Consider the following 24,871-nt stretch of genomic DNA (forward strand, 5'->3'; position numbering starts at 1 on the left):
AAACCCACCTACCACTCTCCCTACCGAGCTACCACACCAACTGTGCGCAATGTGTTGGTACAAAAGAGGGCCAACACCCATCGACAAATGGACCAAGACACTTTCCATCACGGATATCGCTTGACTGCACACGCACACACAACGCCCATACTTGATAATTATCCATCTATCGCTCGTCAAATTCAGCCGCGTATACTATTAAAATGCTTGATACTACGGAGGGCGATTCATGCGGAGATACGTGCTCCTGCGCCTCCAGTAAGTCAGAGTGCTCATGTGGATCGTCTTATGTATGCAAAGTGCGTGTGCGCCGCCGGAGAGACGCATTATGTCGCGATCTAAAAGGGTTTAGCGCTGCCAAGAGTTAGAGCGCAGTTAGCCACAGGGGATCTCTTTTGTATATATACCGCTCAAAGTCTCCCACATATTGGGATCAAAACAAGGCACACTTTTTCTTTCTTTTGTACTTCCAACGCTCTATTCCTGAGCCGCCCTTTTCGCTCCCTGCAGTGCGACACATTATCCAGTGATATCAGTGTGGCTAACAATCAGGATAGAAGCAGTCTAAGGACGTGGGTGAAAGGGCAAAGGAGTGAAGTTCGACCAGGGGTGCTACGTCCTGAATTCTATATTCTGTTGTGTCACACGGTAATGGCTACTGGCCAATCCTTTAAAGGCCTAGGAGAAGTGAGACTTGCGAGCAAGCCTATTAGTAGTAGCTTGACCTATCTCAAATTTAGACTGGCGGTGGCAGTTACAATTGGCGGTATGCCTACCTATTATATATTTTACCTAGCTTTAGTAAGCAAAACTATAGCTTCTAACCCCCTAGTATATCCTCGGCGATAAATATATCTACTATATAGTAGTAACGGCAGTATAGAACAGGACCGGGATCGGACATAATACTTCTACCAGTCCTAGGTTTCTATATCCCCTGAAACGCAAGCGCTAGGGTTATGGCTGAGAACCTGAGGCTACTGGAAGGGGTAAATACAAGGTGTGGTATGGGAGGCAGCCTCACTCTTTGCAAGCCCTATCGTCAAACACCCTGTATTTTACGAACCCCACAGTCAGAAACACTGCATTTCAGGTTGCGAGGCCTAGAGTCAAAAACCCTGTATTTTGTGAGCCCACCGTCAAAAGTCCCTGTTCTAGCCACCATCAATCGCCTACTGTGACACTGCAGGGAGCGAAAAGGAAGCTCAAGAATAGAGCGTAGGTAGGAAGAAAGAAAAGAAGATGTACCTTGTTCTGATCCCAATAAGTGGGAGACTTTGAACGGTATATATACAAAAGAGATCCCCTGCAGTTAACAGCGCTCTTACTCTTGGCAGCGCTAAACCATTTCTGATCGCGATACCTACTCTCTCAATTCTCTCATTCCAACCACAGTGCCAAAGCGGACATTTGGTTCACATCCACCGTTACATAATTATGGGAGACGAAAAAGCTCAGAAACCCATCGATAGAGCGCTTGCACGCCGCTCACCTCATTTGACTCTCCAATCACGAGATTACACACGGGCTCGCACGTTCCTTCAATACGTGTTCGGGGGCGTCGCCACAGATGATAAGAAGCATGATTGTTTCCGAGAGTTGGGCCATCGAATACTCCCTGCTGTAGGAGTCTTCCTTCGGGGGAGAGATGTCGCCGATTCTTCTGTATCGACTATTCGGGCGTTTTGTTCCATTGCCCTAAAGTCCATCCAGTCGCTGCAATAGCGCAACAACCAACAACCCTGGGAGGTTTGTCTTGGGATTGCGAGACTGTATTGACTGTCTCTTTCCTGACCTATCAGGCTCCGGGGACCAAGGATTCCGGCGCCGGGAGACAGGGCGCGGGAGGCAAGATCACAATCTATATATACGTCGGACTGGCAACACATTAGTTATCTTTCTTGTTACGGCAATAACGTCAATAATACTGCACTGTGCATCCTTTGACTGCTGCAGCCCCTGTGACGATCCCCGGTGCATTTACGGATCCGCCATCAGCACTTGCATACTCGTTGCACTCCCGAAGCTTCTAGCTATCTCCCTCAGTCGAACCCCTTGCAGGGTTAAGGTTACTAGAGGTTGTCACACCGCGCCCGCGACATCAGCTGCTTAGGGTGCTCGAACAAGATCGCGGCGGGATATATCGGTGGGCCGGATAAGGGAATGGTGACGTTTTCGGGGATCCGCAGTGATATTGACGGGCTAACGACAATTCGTATTAAGTACCTAAATACGGATAGTAGTTCGCGGTATGCGAATGTAAGGGTTAATGGGGTTGGAGGGCGGAAAATTACGTTTCTCCCTACCAAGGGGGATCCGGTGAGTAGTGTATTGTATGCGAGGTTGAAGAAGGAGAGTAATAATACAGTGGTTATTGAGGGGGTTGGGAATACTTGGAGCCCGGGCATCAATCGGTTGATGGTGCCAGTGCAGTAAGCTGTCGGGGCTGTGTTTGACTGCGAGAGTGTACATAAGGGTGTAAATTGGTCGAGGAGCACTCTCCAGGCGCCGAAATCAGCCTGGTTACATGAAATCTCAACCTGTTGTTAAGAGAGCATTATCTAAATGACGTGCGTTTTGAGAGATTGGAATGGCTTGAAATTAGGAGCAGAGACGAGTTATCCGTTAGACGGGCCAGAAGCGTGGTGTTGCGATTGCCGAGCAAGGGCCATTGACAACGGCTTGGCAATAAGGTGCCAAGGCATACGGCAATGGGATTGGACAGTGTACAGTAGTGTCCAAAGTAGACACTGTAACATGGACTGTGTATTCTGCACTCCGAGGCGCCGTGATGGCCCCCGTGACGGCCGCCATTGTGGCGCTGTAGTTTCGGGAGCACGGATCTCGGAATTAGGCGGCCAATGATGAACTGTTTTAAAAGTGTTCCAAGGAGTAGAGACGCCGCAACTATATTGGATGTGCGGGGGCCTGACGCTCACCGAGCGTTTAAGTCGCAGCCATGGACAGGTCATCCCCGGATTGTATACCGCTATATGATGGGGTGTTGTACCTGTAACCTAGGGTGCATGACTCGAAACTCCCATCTACCTACCAGTTCACAGATATCAGCCGTCCTTGTTTTGTAAAGCGCTCAGCTGCCAGCAGAGACAATCAACACTCGACATGGACGACATCGCATCAACGAAAGCTGAAGCGGATGATCACCTTCAGCGGCTACGGGAAGCTAGGGGGATCAAGGGAAACTACGATGATATCTCCGACGGTGTACTTGTATCCAGTCTCAATGAAGCTCTTAATCTGTGGGTGCTCAGTAGGGACGGCCCTGGATTATCTCTGTTCTAATCAAGCCCAAATAGCCTATCCGATCAGCTTTACACGACACCAACGCACTTCCTCCTCGAGTTGATCCAGAATGCCGACGACAATACCTACCCCAGCGGAGCCGTGCCGAGACTTCACTTGTCACTATACAGAAAGGTCGGGAAGGAAATTTTCCGGTCTGACTGCAACGAAGTCGGCTTCACATTCCGGCAGCTAGATGCCCTGACGCGGATCGGAAAGAGTACTAAAAAAGCGGCTGACGGGCGTAAGGGGTACATTGGAGAGAAGGGCATTGGCTTCAAATCCGTCTTCAAAGTGGCTGACGTGGTATGCGTTGCAAGCGGCTGCTACGAGTTCAAATTCAACCGCTGCAATACCATTGGCATGATGTTACCGATACCTTCCAACTTCCCTTCAGATGACCGCGTCAAGGGCCATACCCAGTTCTTACTGGAATTAAAGCGCAACGAGGATTACAGACAAATCAGAAGCGACCTTAAGGGAATCGGATCGGAATCTTTGCTTTTTCTGCGGAAATTGAAACAGCTAGATGTCTCCATCAATGGCGAACGCAAAACTTACAAGCTTCGAACCGATTACTGGAACTCCGACTTCGACGGGGAAACAGCCACTATTTCCGAAACCACAAGCCAGCAAACCAAGACAACGAAGTATATGATTGAACGACAGACGGTTGAGGATTTACCACCAGATCCCCGCAGGGAAGCAGTAGCTACCTCCGAGGTCGTGGTCGCATTCGCCGTGAAAGACCAGACCACGCCAATCGTCAAACCTCAACAGGTTTTTGCTTTTCTACCCATCCAAAACTACGGCTTTCCGGTAAGTCTGACTCCTTGCTCGCCCTATGATAAGACTTACCCATGATCGACCGCTGACTGTTTAACCGCCCAGTTCCTCATCCATGCCGACTTTCTTCTAACCGCCAGCCGAGAGAGTCTTGAATACCATTGCCCTTGGAACCTGGCTCTGCGTAAGGGGGTTAAAGATACTGTGGTAGAAGCGATACACAGCCGTTTCGTAGATCTCGACGCGAACGAGGACGACGAGGGCCTCTGCTACAGCTGGCCCATGTATCTCACGCGGCAACCAAGCGGCTCGGGATTCTGGAATACCCTCCATGATAACATCCTAGACGCTTTGCGCAGCGAGAAAATTCTGCGGTCGCGGGACAGACAGGCTGCACGCGACCTCCAAAAGCCGACAGCCGTCCGCTACGTACCCGAGACATATCGATTCGAGGGCGAGACTCTCTTCGACCTCCCATCCATCAACAAGACACACTTATCATTCGTCTATGATCATGTACATGAGCCTTTACGTTCTATTGGGGTCTCTCAGCTTTCCCTGTTTGACTTGTGCGAGGAGTTCTGCCAATGGGTTGGATGGGTTGGAATCGCCGGTCTCAAGGAGAAGCCAGACAAGTGGCATAGCAGAGTCGCCAAAATTTTCTATCAAGAAGGGGAATTGATCAAACAGAAACTGAAGCGGCTACCCATTATTCCGCTCCGCAATGGCTCATGGGTCAAGGCAACGGAAACCCACCTCTACCTTCCGTCACCGAATAAGAACGAGCTTGTTCCCAGTGGCGTCAACATCTCGATTGTTGCCGAAGACGCTGTCCGAGATGCCTCCAGGAAAAAACTTTACGAATATCTGGATATCAAGGAATACAATCCCCGCCAAGTATGCAAGCTCATTCTCGAGCTCCATAGCAGGCTTGCTATCGTCTGGACCGGCCGTTCGGACGAAGAGCTCATTGCCGACGCCGCGTACCTGTTTACGCATAGGTCAAAGCTCGATAACTATGACCCCCCGGATATTTTCTTCGCAGTTCACAAGGACGGCGAGGTTGTCCCGAAACGGTTAACACGGATCTACCTGATTGACCCAAAATTGGAGCACGGCGTGATCGCAAAGTACAAAGACACTCCAGGAAACCCATTCGCTGTGCTATCCAATGGATACGAGGCTGCATTCCTCAAGAACGGCATGGGCAGGTTGCTTCCAGATTTCCGGGAATGGCTCTTGCGGTCTAGCAAAACATTTGCAACGATTGCCGACCTAGTTTGCAACTCTAGGTTGACGCCGGAGTGGAAGTTTCTCCGCGACCAAAACGTCCTGGATCTGTTATATGTTGTCCGAGACCAACTTTCGACCACCATATTTCCAGCCCCCAAGCTTTTTGAAGCCGTGCCAAAGCTTGAAGTCCGCTGTCTCGACGGCAAATCTCGGACGCTGGGTGGTTTGGCGGTACCAACCCTTGATCTCAAACGCCATTGCCCGCATCTCGACTTTGCAGACCTACCACAACCAACATCACACAACTGGAAGTTCCTTTCGCGATTCGGGGTCATCGTGGAATTAGGCACGACCGCAATCCTGAGAGAGCTCCAAGCACTCCGCCAGATCTCTGTTCGAGAGGTTGACGCAAGCGCCATCAGAGACCTCTACGAGGCGTTAAATTCGGACACGCGTGAAAGTAAAAACCAGATAGTGTAAGTAAAGTAGACGTGGATCTCGCGTCTAGTTCTTTATTCCAGGTCGCCCATACTAACGGGGTTTACAGGGCGGCATTTGAGTCTACACCACTAGTGTTCGTCCCCAAACCGAAGCCCAAATGGCTAAGTCACAAGGACTGCGTTTGGACCGCGCCCAAGCTCCTGACCCGAGTAACAAAACTTATAACCTACTACCGGAACTGTGAAAGCCTGTTCCATTCTCTCTTGGGCGTTAAAAAAGCTGGAACCCAACACGTTGTCGACGAATTCTGCGAGCCCACTTCCAAGGAAGGCGACAATATAGAGCAGCACTTCAAGGCAATGCTGTCCTTGCTAGCAAGATTTCACAGAAAGTCCAGCTTAACCGACGATCAAATACGTAAGATCCGTTCCGCCTCAATCCTTCCTATCTTGGCCAAGGGGTTCACTCCGGTAGAGGGGTTGTCCCGGGTTGAGATGCGCTCACTTCGCGATAAGGACTGGTATATACCCGATATTGTAACCTTCGAGGCCGCATTTCGAGGCAAAGTCGACATGCTCGCGTTGCCGGTACAGTCCGCAAGGGCGCTGAAAGGTCTGTTCGAGGATTTGGGGTGCGAAGAGGAATTTCTCTCAGAGGCCGTCACGCGAAGTGTTACACCGGATGGGATAACCGTTCGCAATGTCCGTGAAGAACAGGACCTGCGCAAGCGACTCAGATACATATCTCGGTAATAAACCGCCTATTCGTTTAAAAGCTTGCGGTTTTTGTACTTACTTTCCCGCAGAGTAGTCGAAGACGACTTCAATGGCGAGATCCCTAACGTTTCATCGATACGAGTATGGTCGGTACCATCAATCACAGTTACTATGTCACTCGATGACGTTGAGGTAACCATCGACGACGAGTTGGTCACGATTAAGGAGAGCACGGACGACATCGACATATACCTACGAGAAAGTATCCACCAATCTAGGCAAACCGAAGTAACGTATGAACTTGTGAAGCATTTCAAGGAGACGATCGGGTTTGACGAAAAATTAACGGCCCTCATTAACCTTCTCATGGGTGCCCCAATCCAGAGCCTTCCCGGAATCCTGGATAAGCACGATATACCTCTTCCTGAAGGCTCCGATGACGATGTAGACGCAGGCTCCAGCGAAGAGACTCACGATCCGGAGGATAACAAGACTCTGGTCGAAGAAGGCAACATCCACTCGGACGGTCCTGATGGTAGTCACGACTCTAGGGACGATGATATCTCTAGCAGGGAAGACTCACCTAGCGCCGGGACTCTATTCACACCTACGGAGAGCGGTACAGGCACCGACGCAGAACGACGGAGCCGCTCCTCTCGTACACCCCGTGCTACACGCCGTAACCACCCAACTCCGTTGCGAGAGCTGATCCCCTCACACCAATTAAGAAGCGAGAGTATCATCCAAACGGCGAGTAATTTCCGACTATCTAATGCAGAAGCCGTAGCTCCGATCCAGCAGCACTCAGAATCTAGAGCCATACCACTCCGTTTCTCTCTGCCGATCAAGACGAGAACCACCGGGATCAATACCGATGAAAGTGAATATTCATCGCCACCTGGAATGCCAGCCACGGGAAGACCCTACCATAGAAGCTTAGGGGTTGGAGAGGGAGCTGGAGGCGGCTATTCCAGCTTAACCAGCCGCCGAGAATCATCCGGCGCGACACGTGGTGGGAGGGCCGATGATACGAGTGAGATCAGAGCTCGGGAGATTGGATTCCTCGGAGAACTCTTCGTAACTTACCCCGTACCTGGAAATCATCGATTACATGGCTAACCCAGGCATCTCAAAAAGGTATTTGAGATGTTCACCCAGCAGATTGATGACTGGATATTTGAGTGCTGGACAAGCCGCATGCGGTCCGAGGCGGGGCATCCACGGTTCCAGGGCCACGAGCGAGACTTTTCGGACTTTACATACGTCGATGCCTCCGGGCGAATGAGGGCTGTGTTACGCAACGCCGGTATCGAGCCCAACGCGGCATGGTCCGATGCGACCATGTTCCATCTCGAGGTCAAGAGCACACTGGGTCCCTGCGCCGAGCCCATGTTCGTCTCGCAGAACCAGGTAGACAAGGTATGTGCTTACCCTACTTGGGTACCTATCTGATTGGAAGCAAGGAGGACTGGCGGAGGGTGCGTGGACAATGTATATTGATGCTAATCACTCTGTTGGGTTTTGCGTGCAGATGCGAGAGTTCGATGGGTCGGCGGATAATGCCTACATCTTGCTCCGTGTGTTTGACCTTGACGACGGGAGGAATACTGGGGTTAAGTTCTTCCGCGACCCCTGGAGTCTTTACATGGACGGTGTCTTGGATTTTAGGTCTGACGAGGGATATAAAGTGTATCACTAACATGCTGGCGCATCATCTATAGCACCTACGGAATATCACTGTAACAAGAACGAATATTTACATTATCGTGTCAGAAAAAAGGGGTTCCAAGCTGGAGCTAACCCTACGGCTTCCAGTCAGCCTGGTATAACCGCTGTGGCTTGATCTGAGCCACAACATATGTGATATAGAGGTATAGCAGCGGGTATAAGAAAGGCTCTCTGGCGAAGCCAGAGAGCCTCAGACAGAGCACAATTGAACAACGATCTTCTGAATCCATTTGATTTGACCACAACCAGGGTGTAGTGTTTCTGGCAGTTATCAAAGTCGATCCTCAGTCTAGCGTCACTATGCCGTGGGACCAGCGACACCGCATCGGTCCCTCGGTCCTTCAATGATTGGTTGTCAAAGGGCTTATGTGGGTCGTTCTACTCCTGGTCCAACGGTCGGGGCTAGGGCCAGGGCTAGAATCGTAGCCGAAGTCGAGGTCGAGTTCAGAGTCAGGATTAGAGTCAAGGTTAGAGTTAGAGCTGGAGTTCTCTCAATAGTAGTTCCACCCTCTATATCCATTTCCACCTCAACGCTGCCTATACTGAATAAAGAGTAGCTGGTATAGCTAGGAGGTAGCTAGTATGGCCAGAGAGTAACTAGTATAGCTGGGGGGTAACTAGTGTAGTTAAGTAGCCAAGAAGCCTTCAGGGGATCTAACGATTAGCTAGTCGGGTGAGCTAGTTTTATACCTTATCTGTAAAGCTGGTCTAGATTATCTAGGATACTAGTATACCTATTAATAGTGTTAGTTTCTAGAGTTATTTTATTATCAGAAGTTGTGAGAACCGACTGGGTGGGGTCGGCGCTGGTGCAGGACGGAAGCCCCGAGGCCGCAGCGTCGGCGGGGTTACAAAAAGCAACAACAACGCTAAGCCAGAAGGGCGTAGATATCGCGTCAGAGGAGCGTCGAAGGAGCGCACGAGCGAAGACGATGACGGGGCAGCGAGCGGAATAAGTGAGCCCAGACGCTGTCATCGCAGGGCATAAAGAGGAGGGCGGAAGACAGGGCTTAAGAGAGAGACAGAGTTCAATGAGACCACCATCTTACCCCTAACGGGTAGTCTGCTCCTACGTTGCGCGTGCACTGCTCGTATCCAGTCACTCTAGTCCTACTACCCTTGGATCATTGATCCTCACAGAAGTACTCTATCCTATAGTAATTTAGTAACTACTCTAAGACAGTTTACTATGCTAGGTCTTGAAGTATAGATAATTCTTAGACAATTGATATTTATATAGAATGTAATTAGCTAATATAATAGGGATTAGTGTCTATACTGAGCTCGATATCTAGTATTTATCGTTCTCTACTGTTGCGAAGCAAAAGATAAGGAAAAAGGTCTGATTCTGCTTATCCCTCAAAGCAACTGAGGGCGGAAGAACGATACTATTTATATGACAAAGTTAATCCACAATGAGTCGAGGTTTAAACCTGTCAAATCGTAACATCTACTTTATTATCTACTCTTATTATATATAGAGGAACAACTTTGCAAACGTAGTTAGCTTCTACCTTAACATAGAGGGCTATATTAGCATTACCTTTTAGTTCTTCACCGATAAGTATAGCTAGATTCCCAAGATGTTTAATAGCTAGAGTAATATCCTTATCTGTTATAAGAACCTCAATAGAAAACCTATATAAACTTCTATATTACCGGTATTCGTTGCTAGGTTACTAGTAATCTGCCTGTGAATAGTATCTTCTCTACCATTATTACGACTCCGACTATATAGATCTAGATCTCTACTATATTAGCTAAGCCTACTACTATTAGCTCTGCTAATGGTGCTAAATAGACCTACTTGAGCTAGTATAGTGGCAATGGCTAGTAAGGTCTAACTCGGTGCTGGAGTTTATAGACCTATTAGAGGCTGAACAACTGGTATCACCAGTGCTTGTAAAGAGTTGAAAGGTGTTGCTAGTGCTAAGATTCATGTCAAGAGCGGGAAGTGTGTTGGTGCTACGAGAGGTGATAGTCTAATACTAGGTGTTACGTGGCGGAGGCCAGCACTGCTCGGCAGTGTCTGGGCCCACATCCCGTCAGGGGTGACCGCCCAGGGGTCACCGCTTACGTCTATAAAGACCCCTCAGATTTGTTCCTAGAGGACCTTTACTCAATCAACCATCATCATATCTTACTTTGTCATAGATCATGCCAGTGTTCATGAAGTGCCTACCTCAGCGTCAAGGCTGACGCCCCTGAGGTCACCAGTTACGGGAACAGGACGGAAACCCCGTAACACTAGGGGTTTCTTCTTCTATATATATTTAGCTGCGATATCAGCTGTAGATACAAATATATATCTTTCAGACCTTGGACTTCTCGCTGTATTTTGGAACTGCATTTCTTTTCCTTGTGGAGCGCTGCAAGTTGCTGCAGCTTTTGTTGGCATGCATCTAGCAAAATTTCAAAAGCGCTAAGTGCGGAGAAACTCGAGAAATCGTGGCGTATATTGCAGAAGTGACCGTATAACCTATGCCGAGAACTGTGTTTTAGCTCGAGGTCAACCTATATTAGCTTTGGTAGTGACGAGTTGGAAATTGGGGGACGTGTTTTGAACGCGCCCGATTGTATAAAGCGAGATGGTCTACAGGGTTCGTGCGTAGCTCGCCTTCCACGGGGTCCACACTGTAGTGTACTGTACCTGCTAATTGCGATACGCAAATCTTTAGCTGGAGCGTTTTTCTGGTCTGTTTCTTCTTGCCCCTCTTCCCTCTTTCCTTTCACTTTTCCGTCTGTGCAATCCGTGGTGCGTTAATATACTGGATCAGATGACCTCGGTGTGCTGGCCAGTATGGTGTCTCACAACTCGACGATGCTAGCAGGCCGAAATATGGGGCACCATGAGGAATCTTGAATCACAACACAGTTCTTGTATATTTCAGTTCCCACACTTTTCTATTTCCACGGCAGCCACCTACAACCGGACACTATGTGTGACACACCAGATATCCCGTGTTCTCGCCATCCGATTGAGATGGCCTGTCTCGAGTGCCTGTTCCTGTCTCGAGTGCTGTCCTGGCTCTCTTTCCTGGCGTTCAGCAATCGTCTTCTTGATTGACAAGTTCGCTACGGAAGAAGTAGTCAAATCCCTATCAACATGGCAAGAACCAAGAGAAACGACCCTTGAGAGAAGGGCGAGTGCTGTGATGAACTGCGGTATGGAGTGCATTGCCGGTCATTTCCAAATGTGACCAACCTGTGGCAGACAGGTAATTACCTAGCCATGCTGACTGATGGGATCGACAATTTCCGGTCAGACTGTCAAAAGAAGCCCGGAACGACGCCTTCACACTAGCTATAGCGACCCACCGCATACTGGCTGGCCGCTAATCCCTGCGAAGCAATTTGAAAATGCCGCTCAGGAAGTCGTGACCGGCTGCATTGTCTTCTCTTTAGGGCACCCCTTAAGTAAATGTGAACACGAACGAAACGATGCGGACAGGTGCACGCTGTTATGCTGTCGCCGGCCGCGCGGCCAAGGGGCGAACGGTCTCCCAGGGAAATGGTCGCAAAGCTAACCAGAGATCGCAAGGGGGGACTCCGGGGAAGAAGCAATCCCGGCAGTCGGTGCGCACGGAGCCTAGCATGATTGGCCACGAGGTTGGGTCGTGGCTTGGTGCATCTGCGGTGGCGCACCACTTCAGCAGCGATTCCGAGATTGGAGCAACGAGCAGCTCGCCCGACATAGGGACACTTACTTTCCACCATAAGTTGGCAATGGGTAATTTTTAAATGCCCCGCAATGTCATCTTTCTCCTCCCCCCCCCCCTTTTTTTTTTTTTTCTCTCCATCCGCACGATTCTTGATGCTGGGCGGCTTCAGGGAAGTACACGGCCCCCTGTTTTCAACCAGCCATCATGGCTCCATCAGCGTTTTCGGCTCAGCGTTCTGTCGACGCGGTCGCACCAACAAAGGAAGACCTTTCTGGCACTATCATCGCCTGTGCTGGGATTATGATGGCGCTTTCGACTTTGGCCGTTGCGCTACGCTTCTACGTCCGGCTATGGATGTTCCGCACTGTTGCGAGCGAAGACTGGTGCATTCTAGCCGCTTGGGTAAGCCTTTTTGGCCGCTCGCTGGCGTGGACCCCCGTTCCGCTTTGGTCGTTAGCAGAGTGGAGTTGCAAAGAGCGCAACGGTACGTGTAAAAATAAAAAGCGTGCTAACATCTGCACCCCAGGTTTTCACGCTTGTCGCCACTGGTGGGACAGTTAAAGGTAAGGTACCTACGTTTCAAATCAGCAGATCCGATCCGTCCTGGCGGGTCATTGATCCTCATCACTGACATGGCGGTTGCGTATTTGCAGAAGCTCAATTGGCCTTGGGCCGTCACATGGATGAAGTCCCGCCGGAGAACATTGGGGCTTTTCTTCATGTACGTTCCTTTGCCTTTTGCCGTTCAACACTGGGGGACCGCATGCTGACGAGCAGTCATGGATGACTCCGATGTAGACCACTTACATCAAGACATTGTTCTACAACCTCAGCCTCTTTCTCACCAAGGTTTCCATTCTGCTGCTGTACCTGCGCGTCTTGAAGACATTTGACTACCTGCGCAAGGCAATGTGGGTAACGCTTGGCGTCGTTGTCGTTTGCAACATCTGGGCACTAGCCATGTACTTCAGCATGTGCATCCCGCTTCGTAAAATGTGGGAGCCGACCGTCGACGGATACTGCCACCCGTACGAAGTCTGGTGGACCTTGATGTACATCCACATTGTCACCGATTTTGTCATCTTCCTGCTCCCCATCCCCGTCGTGGTTACCATGACAATTCCGCGACCGCAGAAGGTTGGTCTTTTGTTTGTCTTTTGTGTTGGGTTTTTGTGAGTATTTTTTTCTTTTATTCTTTTAGGCTAAGGGAAGGGATTGCTAACCACAGGCACGCAGTGTCTGTCTCATTTCGATTCTTCGTGCCATCTGGCTCAACGCCCGGTATCCCAGGCCGGACATGACGTGGGATCTGACTTCGATCGCCAACTGGTCGTCCGTCGAGATCAACATCGCCATCGTTTGCGCCTGTTTGACGACGCTGAAACCGCTCTTCCAGAAGTTTTTCCGTCCGTGGATCGATCGACTCTTGTCCCCGCGAACGGGGTCGGAAACCGGCTGCGGAAGCCGACCTCTCACCATTGGATCGTCACCGCTGCAAGCATTTCGGGCCCGTTACTTGCGCTCCCCGAGACACACGACGACTGCGGAGGGGATTGCTGCAACAGTGGTCGAATTGGGGACTGCTGGTACGAGTACTCTTGGCAAGATGAAGAGTTCCGACGCCGAAGACACGTGCGGGCAATCGGGGGCTTGACACAAGTCAGCAAGGTCACGACGAGCGAGGTGGGCGATGGTGAGAAGCTTGCAGCATCAAAGGGGGGGTACGTCAAGGAGTAAGAAGGCTTGATAGTCTACAACTATAGCACACATGTAATATACCGGGTATCAAATTCTTCATTTAGTTCCAAAGCATCACATGTTACCGGCAGCATGGGTACCTGTTAGCAACGTGTCACCCTGTCTTGAAATATGTTCATGACATCACTTACCTCCTCAGAGACTGCGTATGCTGTGGCACTGAGATGGACCGCCGGAAGGAACGGCATAATGCTCATATCGACCGACCACCCTTAGCCCTTGATACCATGAATCTTGAGATCGTGCCCAATGACTCTACCCCTGGGCTTGGGCATCATCGCAGCCGTGTAACAAGGGTGTAGAAAGGAAAGGAACTCTACTCCTTGATATAGTTGCGTAGGGCTTCGTTATCGCCGGCTACGGCAAGACCCGGTCTGATTTTTTTGTTGCGCTATGCAGTTGTATGGGTGGCATATCGAAGAGCGCCTCGAGGGAACCTCACCTGGGCGTGGTGGATGTTAAAGTCGACGGGGCCAGATCCCGCGTGGTAACCGAGAATTGGCTACGCCGAATGGTCCGTGAGATTGAGACGAACCGTTCTGCGGCTGAGGAGATGGAGGACAAATGATAATGCTAGGCCTAGCAGCTCCGACGTGGCCCAGGGTGTTTCCAAGCTAGGCGCCTCGGGGTTCTCGTACAGCTCGGCTAACAGAAAGAGTTCCTACTTATAGTCTGTGATTAGAGTAGCATCGGATTATACATCTAGGAGAAGGTAAGAAGTGGCGGTGCGATTAGCAGCTATATTACGATCTTCTATATAATGTTATAGTACAGAGGTGAGATATACAGAAATGAGATGTATATAAACGCTTTTGTTACCTACTAAGATATATATTATTATTCTTCCTACTCCGCTATGCCCTCTAATTATATAGAGTATGCCGGTCCTTCTACTACGTGTTATACAGGAGACCATACCCCGAAAGGGCTGATGAAAACCTGCACCAGATGATTCAGGCTCCTCCACTCCACGAAATCCGGTTGCAAATACCAAGGCATATTATCCCTTTAACCCCGTCGCCTCGGGACCCCTGGAAGCCATCGGCTCCAACTGATTACTGCTTGTTTTTCGCTTTTGAGAGGTAGTTACTCTACTCTAGGCTTTTCTTAACCTCGGTCCCAGCTCCTGGCTGCTCAAGTTTTTCCGCGTCAGAGCACTAGAGGTTTTTCCCGATTCGTTGTTTTAGCCGATTATCGGGAACCCAAAGGATATCGACCTCCGAGACGACGGCTATACCTCGGAAAAGCCGGTACTCTACAGGCGGCTTGACCTGCAGAGGGTAGGTAACCCTGTTAGTAGAATGCGACTCTTCCGGATCCCGATGAAAGAGTTGAGCGGAGCCGGATTCGAAGCGACAGCCTATGCAGACTACAAGTAACTACTAGACATCATCCCGTAGGCGTTGTGTATTCACCGCGGTTTTTCGAGCATAAAAAGGATTAAAAGATCTAGTAACAAAATAATGCTATCAGTCTAAACATAGTTTGCACATAAGTGACAATCACATCACCGGGCATGTTATATCGCGGAGACAAGAACTACTTCGCAGTGTCTAGGCCCGTATCCCGTCAGGGATAACGGCCTAGAGGTGTCCACTTGATAGAGTTCACGGCTGGTAACTAGATAAACCAAGCAACCATAGCGGGCTGGCAGAGGTCAACAAACCGATTATGGCTGGGGCAAGGCGCTTACAGAGTCTAGCACTCCCCGAGCAGGCTCTAATCTATTAACCAACTCCGCTCCTACCACGGGACTAGCGACGGCGAGTCCACACCTGAAAAGAGCTCAGTTGGAGGAGCCCGAGGCTTGGCGCATCCCGCTGCCTTAGGTACCATAGGGGAAGCCTTGGCCTGCCCAAAAACATCCGTCTACGTCAACTTGAATATCCCTTCTGATTTAGACAAGTACACCGCTTGTTACAAATGTTGTTATGCATACACTAATGGCTACCTTAGCCTCTCCTCATTACCACGAATTCGCGACGATGCACCGACCAAGATGATTGTAATTATATGACTTCAGCATTGTTATGCCTAGATACCTAGTTTGACCAAGGGTGCTTCTCGGTGCAGTTCGCAACATGACGAAAAAGCTGATTTCCAGACGGAAAATGCTCTCCACAATCTCTGCACGTACGTCCCTGCGGCCACTTTTTGGAAGGCGTTTGGGCCGGGCCTTTCACCTGTTCCTTTTTGCCAATGCGAGGAGCATGCGCACCACCTTCAAGGTTGACATTTGGAATATCGTTCATATTACCTTCCTCTTTTATCATCGAAACAACGATCCTGCCTTTCTCAGCTATCTTTCGGCGCAAGCGATTGTTGGGGCTTTTTTTGTCTGATTGCTGCTTATGACGCTTCCGGAATGGAGGAACGGCTAAAGGTCGTCCTTCTGGAACCGAGATGCGAGTTTCATCAATTTGTGACATGATCATCGCTGTGACCTTCTTTTGCTCCCGGTATCTTCCCGAGTTCGCTTCATTTGGGCTGATGAATGTCTTGTACCAGATTGTCAGCCTCCTCGATAGCTCCGCGGCTCGGACTCGGCATTCCAGGTCGCCTCGGCGTAGCAGGTCAACTGCGTCTGAGACGTCCTGAAACGCTCGGACGCGCTCTCGTACATTGGGCTTTCCGTTCACCAGAACCGGGTCTAGCTGGCTGACGGCAAGGAGTTCAGTGGAAAATGCAAGCGCCCGTGCGGCTGAATTGTACGTCAAAACTCCTTGGTCTGCTGCGGTCTGGCAACGCTCCAGCGTCAAGTTGCGCAAGATACTAGCCATATCTGGAGCCGTTTCTGGTTTGCTGTGTCTTTGCAGCAAGGTATAGTCTGTGAGAACGACGATCTGATCCGGGGTGGGGCGAGTGAAGTCGACTGTGCCGAGGAGAGGTTTGTAACGCGTTTGAAGTTGCTTGTCCTGGTTGTAGCCGTTTTTCCAGTACTGATACTGCACTGACGCCATTTTCAGCAGAAACGGGTGATGAAGCCCGGTCATGGAACCGATGACGCCCATTGTCTTGATACAGCCCATTCCGAGGGTGTTCTTGACGTCTCTTGGGGATGAATTCAGGACCTGATAAAGGTTGTCCACAATCGTGGCCAACCCAGGTCGTTTCCCTCGAAAATGGGCTCGCACGTTGTGAAGAAAGATCCGGAAAAAGAAGGTGAAGCAGGATGGATGATTGACCCGGACGCGAAAACTTAACTCCCCCCACAAGCAAACTGCAATCCTCCAAAAGTGAACGAGAAGAGCGAGACCTCGAGAAGTGCAGAGAGCCGCGTCCAGGTCCTTGACGAACTCGTTCCATAGGAAGTAGAACTTGCCACCAATATTGTGCTTGCACATGCCGGCAAGTCCCAAGCACCTGCTATACAATGATTCCCAGGTACCAGATTCATGCTCGGCCTCGAGCAGCGGAGAAACGCCCCGCTTCTTTTGGTCGAAGCTCCCGAGAATAAGGCGCTCAATGGCGTGAAGCATTGACTCTTGAGGGAAGAGTAGCTCTGCGTGGCGAGATGGCGTCGGGCTTATACGAGGTTCGCGAACCTTTCTCGTTTGTATAATAGTAGAGCGAAGCGCTCTTGGGTTGGGCAATGATGCTGCAGCACGGGTGCGGTCTTTGCGCTTCACGCGATGCTGGAAGGTGGATTTATTCTTCTTGAACTCAGGCCAGTCTCGTGCGTTGAACCTCTTCCGTAAAGTGGATGCCCTGCAGTCGGATCGTTAATTAGTCACTTATGTTGTCAAGCCACATCATTCCTTGCAGGGAAAGCGAGCTCACTCGACTTGAATCCCACGCAATTTCATTGCATCCGCCACTTCCTGCGCAGTCATGTTCTCAACCATGTAGAGATGATACAATGTCTCTCTATCCTTCGTCCAGTCAATCGGGCGGCTGCGGCTCTCATCCTTGTCTCCGTCCTCATCTCGGGTGCGTGCACGGCTATTTCTTTTTGCTCTAGCATCAACTGCTCTAATGGTTATAGGCTGAGGCGGTTGAGATCCATGTATTGGTAGATTGCCGTGAAGTACAATCTCATTGGAACAGTCTCCATTCGCCCTTAGTGGGGAAGCATACATTTCAAGAGGCCAGGTGACCTCAGACAGTGACACTGCGAAGGCGGGCAGGCCGGCTCCCAAGTGTGCAGGAACCGTCGAAGTGAAGAAGTCCACTTCAAAACCACTGTGACCCTGCGCGACTTGCGGAGCGTGGCTAGCGGACATGGTAGTTGTACCAAGGTTGACAGCATTATAAGGAATATTATTGATCTGCCATCCATTGTAACCATTTCCTGCGAGAGAGGAAGCTCCAAGGTTGGTGGGCGGGCGGTTGGTGTTGACCTGGTCAAACGTGACAGCGTTGTCTTCGAAATTGTGGATATGATTGGGGTTGGTAATGGTTGCTTGACCACACGGAATATCTGGGAAGGTGATGAAAAGATTCCGAGCTTCGTATTGCTGCTGTGCAGTGACATCTTGTTGGCCGATGTCGATGGCCAAATGGTGGCTTGGTCGAACATCATTCTCCAGAACCGCTCCAGAGTCGGACTGCATCAACGCGCACCAGTCCTGATCCATTTTGAAACTGTGAGCGAAAATGTCGTCCAAGGAGGCTGTGAAATGTGAGCAAGGAAGGTCATGCTTAGGTGCATTATGTCCCGAGTGTGGTGCTAGGAAGAGAGCGATGACAGAAAAAAACACGTGAAGGGCGGTGGCCAAGATCTGAAAGCTGCCACGACTTGTCGTCTAATCGTCTAACGTATCAGAGACTTCCAACAACTCAGCTCCACAATTTCATCAGACGCGATGACTGGTTCGATGCTAAGTTTCCTGGGTCACCGCATATGTGTGCGTATTGCCCCACAAACATTCAACCGCGATGAGTGGCCGATGCTAAGTTTGCTGCATTGACTTTGGCTGCAAAGCCGCCGATTCGCGAGGTTTCCCCAATCGGAGGCTATCAACTTCAGGAAGCTTCCCAGGCGCCCCGTAAAGCATCGCCGGATGCTATCAGATGATATGTCCGCGAATCGCGACAGCCGGGTCGCTGAAGATGGTCACCCCGACTAAGGAGTCAGAATCCTACGTTACAGGAGGCATCCGAGAAACATGAGGGTAAAAAAGGTACAAATATCTCCCCGTTTCCTTACCCCAACAGTCGCTCTTCATCAGTCTTCACACATCTCTTCACATTCAATCCCTAGACACCCTATCCTTCCGAGAAAGATATTATCATACCCAGCCCTTCCCCCTTACCCTTCGTGGCGTCCATGCTTTCCAACGCCTGGCGTGGCAGCGCCGGTAGCGGTCCGACCCAGGACGCAATGCGTACTGCCCAAGACTTGATCGATCCACAACAGATCGCCCTCTTCGACGCTCTCAAAGAGCTGTCCCGTCTCAAGGTCACCAATGGTATTGAGGTACCGCAACTGATTGTAGTTGGGGACCAAAGCAGTGGCAAGAGTTCTGTCCTCGAAGCCATTGGTAGATTCCACTTCCCAGTGGACGACAGCCTTTGCACTTTGTTTCCAACCAGGCTCATCCTTCGCCGATCCGCTGACGAACGCATCAAACTTTGGATTGAACCGGCTGCGTCGAGGAGTGACTCTGACCGCCACCGACTATCACACTTTCAGCGCACACTCTCCAGTCCCGAGGATTTCCCCAAAGAGATGAAGAAAGTCGCAATCGAGCTCGGAGCCATCTCTGCCTCTCCTCCCAGAGGCTCCACGGACCCTCAAGTGGGGCCGAGGAAGTTCAAGGACGATATTTTAGTTGTTGAATCCTCCGGACCAACCCTAAGCCATGTGGACCTCATCGATCTCCCCGGCTTGTGGCTCACCGACAGCACCGAGCAAGACGCGTTGAGCAGACAATTCGTGCAAAGCTTGGTCGAGAACTATATCAGGTCGAAACGAAGCCTCGTTCTCCTTGTCATCAGCGCTCGCGCCAATTTCCACAACCAAGCAGGCGCGAAGACCATCCAGAGAATCTCCGAGACCGATCCCGATTTGGCAGACCGGGTGGTTGGTGTCATGACTAGTCCGGACCAAGCCCTTTCTTTTAAAGATAGCATGAGTCTCTTGAATGGGTCTGTTGCCTTGACCAATCTGAGACATAAATGGCTTGTGGTCAAGAACCAAGATCAAAAAGAACGACGCAACGAAACGCTCGCCCACCGAGACAAGAGGGAGGAAAATTTCTTTCGCACCGACCCCGACTGGAAAGCCGTTCCGAAGGGCCAGCGAGGTATTGCCTCGCTCAAGAGGGTTTTAAGGGCTGCATTCTTCAAGCACACGCAGGCTTACCTTCCACGTCTCATATCGGAAATCGAGGATAAGGCCGCCACCATCGACGCTCGCCTCAAGTCTTCCGGCCCCGCAAGATCGACAGATGCAGCCCGCAGACACTATCTCTACGATATTGCTCGGAAGTTCGAGAATCTGACTTTGCAGGCCTGCCTTGGGACATACCAAGACGTGAAGTGCAAGGAAGAGCACAGTGTCGGAGAAGACTGCGGCGTTTGCAAACGGTTCTTTGCCCCTTTCGGCGACGTCTCATCTGAAGGCCATGTTCACAACCTCCGCGCCAACATTCGTGGTCTCCACCGAGCTTTTGCCCTTGCCATGCGTGATTTCGGGAAGACGATGGAAGTCAATGACAACGCTGGCGACCAAGACTCCAAGGTCCAGGAAACCGAAGGCCAGAGCGCCGAGGACACCAACGACGCGAAGCGAAAAACCAAGGGTCAAACACCACAAAGTGGCTCCTCAACCCAATCGCGACCGTTCGTTTCCAACACCAACCAACCACCCTTCACTAACACCACCGCCACAAGCATCTCGGAATATTACACCCACAAACGCCCGCAGTCTCAACGACCTGCTCAGCTGCCACGCCCGAGGAAACACGGGCTTCTACGATGGCTTTGTCAATATCGGGCCCCTGCGGCGGCGGATGAGGCAGATTGCTGAGCGATTGAGTGAGTCAGTGGCGGAGGATATGCACACCAGTCGGTCTGCGGGTGGACATGAGCTCTTTGAGTTTGTGCTCGATGGGGCGAAGAAGGTGGCGCTTGTACAGGGTGGCGGTATCCTTGTGCACGATATCGTGAGGGAGGTCTTGTTCCGCAAGGTTGGAGAAATTCTAGCCAATGCCTTCGAGCTGGGTGGTTTGGATTCGGACGGACGTGCAAGGAGCACCGAGACGACGCATGGTGTTACCTTTGGGCTGGTGCCAGGCGAGCTGAGAGGTGCTTCGGCAACCCGCGTGATTGAGAACGTTGAGATGTTTTACGAGGTAAGCTTCACTCAAGCGGGTTTACCAATGTTGCGGCTAACGGAGTTATCGTCTGAATCATAGGTGAGCATGATGTCTTTCGTTGGCTACGTCAACTCTCTGGTTGTTGAAAGTGGCATCCTGAACGAGTTGTCCACTGCAATCCTCACTGGGAGTGATATCAATCGTGAAGACGTTGCGGTGATTGAGAAGATTGCGGGGGAGAAGGCGTCTCGAGCCAGGAAGCGCAAACAGGATGAGTGTGACCTGAAAGTTCTGGAAACGGTGTTGGAGACACTCAGGGGCTTTTCTAGGCGGATTGAGTGGTATTCAGATTGACCACGTTTTCTCAGGAATCTAGGGTACAAGTACAGAATCGTAACCCCTGTCGGATTCTGCAACTTCTTCATTAGATACAGATTGTAGCTCTTGTCAGCTTTTGCAAACTCTTCCTCAGATATACTCCAATGCGACATCGGGAATTTCATATTCAGTTATTGTTTTGTGAAATCGTGGTCACGACCCCTAAACCAATGAAGGTCGTTCAACGGTTCACCTCCTGCCTAAGATAGAATGGCACATGAAGAGTTCTGGATGTAGCAGAACTAGGATTTGGTTGATAAAGGAGGTAACGGATTTACATAACGAGTCGCGCACTTTTTCCACTTTTAGAATCTTTCAACTTCAGTATCAATTCTTCCTACGAAACAAAATAGAACCTCTCCTAAAAGAACTCTGTATAATCCGTACGCTTGAAGCTCTCCAAAGAGACCTTGAACTATCCGTACGGAAACCTACTACTCCCTATAAGATCCCTGATGTACGTTCTGCGATCGACGTACGAGAAAGCAGCTACGATATGAAATACCGGCTAACCTTCGAAAATTAACTGACTTAGAAGAAAAAGTCATTCTTAGTAGGGTACTCGACTTTAATGCACGAGATCTTTAGCCCAAGCTCTCCGATATTCGAGAAATAGCTAATTGCCTTCGTATAATATATGACGCGTTATATATTGACCCTAATAGGCCAACAGCTTTGTAAAACGATAACCCGAGCTTACAATACGTTTATAACGTCGAATTGATTACTAGGGATCCTAAGATAAAGATCCCCTCACAGCAGTCCCAATCAGAACCCACATCAAGTCCTGGGCCACAAAATACCAACGTGCTGGTATCAACGTCAACAAAATTTCTAGACTCTCTCCTCACCTCCCACAAACACCAAGCATGAAGGCGTCACTTCCTCCCGCGAATTCACGCTCTTCCCCCGCCTCCCCGCCTCCATCCGCAACCTTATCTGGCGCTTCGCAGCCGCTATCCCCGCTAACACCCCTTCTGTCTACATCCTCACCTTCACCTACCCCGACGAACCGCTCGCCCCTCTCCCCCGCGCCCCTGTCTCATCCACTCAGCGTGGACGGTTCGGCTAGGTACATGGAGACCAGCTTCGTTGATGTTCGTGCAAGCGGTTGCGAGGCGATCCAATGAATAATCGTTTGATCTATCTGTTAGTGTATTAATTAACTTATGTTTCGCCAAATGTTATAGGGATTATTTTGCAAAGAGGATGTGGGGATAAACTACCTGAAGCTGCTTGCCAACTAAGAATCATGCATACTAACAGCTCTAAATTTTAGCAGGCAGCCCGACTGACTGATCTTGGATGGAAGTGGAGGTATAACAACTCGTGAGGATACAAGGAGTATGCCACCTACAAATCTACCTATTATGTTGCTTCAATGCATTCCAAAGCATCAGTGAGCCACATGCAGGTTGCATCGTGCCAAAGCTGGAGGGCGTGTGCTCTAATAGAAGGCAGCTCAGCTACCGGAAAATATCTCCAAATAGGCAAGGAGCCTTAGGTTCGGCAAATTTAGACCGGAGGAGCTGCGCTGTCATGCGTGGTTCGGTTTGGGGCCATTCTCATAGAGTCACGTAAAGCTGCAACGCATACATAGTGCGGAAACTAGTTGCATCGTCCAACCGGCTGGATAACTGACAGGGCCTGCTGCAATGCGACATTCGGTCCCATCTATATTCGTCGACCACGGCCTTGACGGCCTCTTCATTGAGCAGTCAGGTCTCTGCTTCTACCCCTTAGCCACCCGCTTCCACCACATTTCCGACCTAACGCTCCCAGAGACCAGCCATACCATCAGATATATTCCGTCTTCCCTTTCATGTACTTCATAGTTTCGTACTGACGTGGAACCAACCATGGCCGGTACGCTGGCGGCGACCATGGGGCCGTGCAAGAGCTGGCCTTGATATTTTGTCGCCGGTACCGACTCGTTGAGACTGAAGAGTCCCGTGTATGACATGGAATGCCTACCAACCAAGGCCCAGTCCGCATCGGAGTCGGAATCTTTCGGAGGCCAGGAAATATTTTGCGGCCGCCAACGCTCCTCCGTGGCCGCCATAGACGCAGCCATATAACCGTAGCGGGTGTAGGTGAGGAGGCCGACGGGATTGAGGCCCCAGGAATTGGGAATAATAGTCCCGTTTTGCCAGCTGGCGCAGCTGATGAGCGGAAAAGCCGGTGAATGTAAGAAACTGCAGCACAAGGGCACTTACGCAGTGCTGTTTATTAACGAGTAGGTACCCGCGAGAGCAGCTATGATATGGTCGGTCTTCATTTTGAGTCGATATGGACAGGAGTATAGGTCATCCAAAACTATAGATCCCTGTGCGCCGCGGAGACGAGACTGTAGGGGAAAGTCATTTGTCTCGACAGTTGGAGGGCATGCCCTTGTTGTTCATATACGTAAGTAGGCGTCAGGATCCGGGCGGTCCCAAAATTGGGAGCAGGGCACCGAGAACACGGAGAAAAACTTTAAAGCGTGATGCTGACCACCATCAAGGATGAGTGAGGGGGTTAGTCCATGATTGCAGGGAGCACCGAGGACATGGATAGACCCCAAAGCGTAATGCCGAGGGCACGCCAAGAGCAATTCCGAGCCACACCTTTTTAGCGAACCACGTCTATCCACTACTGACCTTCCAGTTTGGAGGCAGGATGTTTGGTTCAGACCCGGCCTGCTTACCTAGTGGAAACGGGATGACGAACCATGGTATGGAGGAGCCAACCAAGCTACACTGTTGGTCTTGACGTGCACATATAAGCACCATATTCCGCTTTTACCCGTATGCTGCTTACCCTCCCTGCAGCGCTTGTAGAGAATCGATATGGCGAACCATGCTCGTTGGATGTGGATCGGGGGTGCTAAGATACCTTTCTTTGGCATGGAGACATCGGTGTGTCGTACTAGGCAAAGAGCTGGAAATTTAGGCACGAACACATTTTAGGATGGTCTTGGTGTTGCTCTCGCTTGTCTTGTTGCGATTAGTAGATGCGAAGGAGTCCCGGGGGCCCGCTTTCTGTTACGTTGTGTAACATGTCTATTACGTTGTGTAACATGCATTTGTTGCATTGATTACCGGCCCATTCTACAGCGTCACCGTCTTTGCCGGACGGCACAATTTAGCAGTTGCATTAGCTTCAGGCGATGACATTGTCGGGCCTTGGGTACAAAGAAGTCTATGCAAACACACGTACACGACCACTCGATCAATCAATCATCTTCCGTTAGATAGTCATTGTTCTTATATCCCATGGTTGGCACTCCGCACAATCAACAACACCCGACACTCTCGATTGTAGCTGGGAGAACAATTTAGCAACCGCAGAGCCAGCAATGGTTGTACCAACTAGGAGAGGGACGGAAAGGCGAGGAGGCGGCGTCGCTGACTGCTCGTGCTAAAGGGTTTTGGTCAGCGTGGGTAGTATTGAATAACCCGCAGGCAGATACGAAACCGAAAGCACAATCACATCCCCCGCAGCATCCGCCATTCCTAGGTTCATTATGGTCGTCGTCGTCTTCGTCGGATTAAACCTGCCGCTTTTCGGCTGGGATTGGAGTCCTGGATGCACAGCGCTACTAATTACCGCCGCCAGCTCAGCT

The 24,871-nt window shown here is 50.5% G+C and overlaps 5 protein-coding genes across 5 annotated transcripts; 3 read left to right on the forward strand and 2 right to left on the reverse strand.

Moving 5' to 3' along the window:
- Window positions 1–3,123: 3,123 nt before the first annotated feature.
- MFIFM68171_02070 (uncharacterized protein) lies at window positions 3,124–8,178 on the forward strand (the record flags this gene model as incomplete). Its single annotated transcript, XM_071057492.1, has 7 exons — window positions 3,124–3,260; window positions 3,318–4,122; window positions 4,195–5,798; window positions 5,870–6,511; window positions 6,569–7,556; window positions 7,617–7,898; window positions 8,011–8,178. The coding sequence occupies 7 exons, from the start codon at window positions 3,124–3,126 to the stop codon at window positions 8,176–8,178; spliced, it is 4,626 nt and encodes a 1,541-aa protein (XP_070913593.1).
- Window positions 8,179–12,073: 3,895 nt separating this feature from the next.
- Window positions 12,074–13,523, forward strand: MFIFM68171_02071 (uncharacterized protein; the record flags this gene model as incomplete). The annotated part of the gene is made up of 5 exons (XM_071057493.1): window positions 12,074–12,271; window positions 12,396–12,432; window positions 12,523–12,590; window positions 12,668–13,041; window positions 13,106–13,523. 5 exons carry the CDS (start codon window positions 12,074–12,076, stop codon window positions 13,521–13,523), a joined length of 1,095 nt encoding a protein of 364 aa, XP_070913594.1.
- A 1,929-nt stretch (window positions 13,524–15,452) lies between these two features.
- On the reverse strand, window positions 15,453–18,204 carry MFIFM68171_02072 (uncharacterized protein; the record flags this gene model as incomplete). Its single annotated transcript, XM_071057494.1, has 4 exons — window positions 15,453–15,478; window positions 15,765–17,335; window positions 17,408–17,599; window positions 17,705–18,204. The coding sequence occupies 4 exons, from the start codon at window positions 18,202–18,204 to the stop codon at window positions 15,453–15,455; spliced, it is 2,289 nt and encodes a 762-aa protein (XP_070913595.1).
- A 746-nt stretch (window positions 18,205–18,950) lies between these two features.
- MFIFM68171_02073 (uncharacterized protein) lies at window positions 18,951–21,243 on the forward strand (the record flags this gene model as incomplete). Its single annotated transcript, XM_071057495.1, has 3 exons — window positions 18,951–20,413; window positions 20,499–20,925; window positions 20,989–21,243. The coding sequence occupies 3 exons, from the start codon at window positions 18,951–18,953 to the stop codon at window positions 21,241–21,243; spliced, it is 2,145 nt and encodes a 714-aa protein (XP_070913596.1).
- Window positions 21,244–22,999: 1,756 nt separating this feature from the next.
- On the reverse strand, window positions 23,000–23,545 carry MFIFM68171_02074 (uncharacterized protein; the record flags this gene model as incomplete). Its single annotated transcript, XM_071057496.1, has 2 exons — window positions 23,000–23,429; window positions 23,484–23,545. The coding sequence occupies 2 exons, from the start codon at window positions 23,543–23,545 to the stop codon at window positions 23,000–23,002; spliced, it is 492 nt and encodes a 163-aa protein (XP_070913597.1).
- Window positions 23,546–24,871: the final 1,326 nt, after the last annotated feature.

This window comes from Madurella fahalii (genome assembly GCF_045866475.1).
Source record: "Madurella fahalii IFM 68171 DNA, scaffold_1, whole genome shotgun sequence".
Lineage (NCBI taxonomy): Eukaryota > Fungi > Ascomycota > Sordariomycetes > Sordariales > Madurella > Madurella fahalii.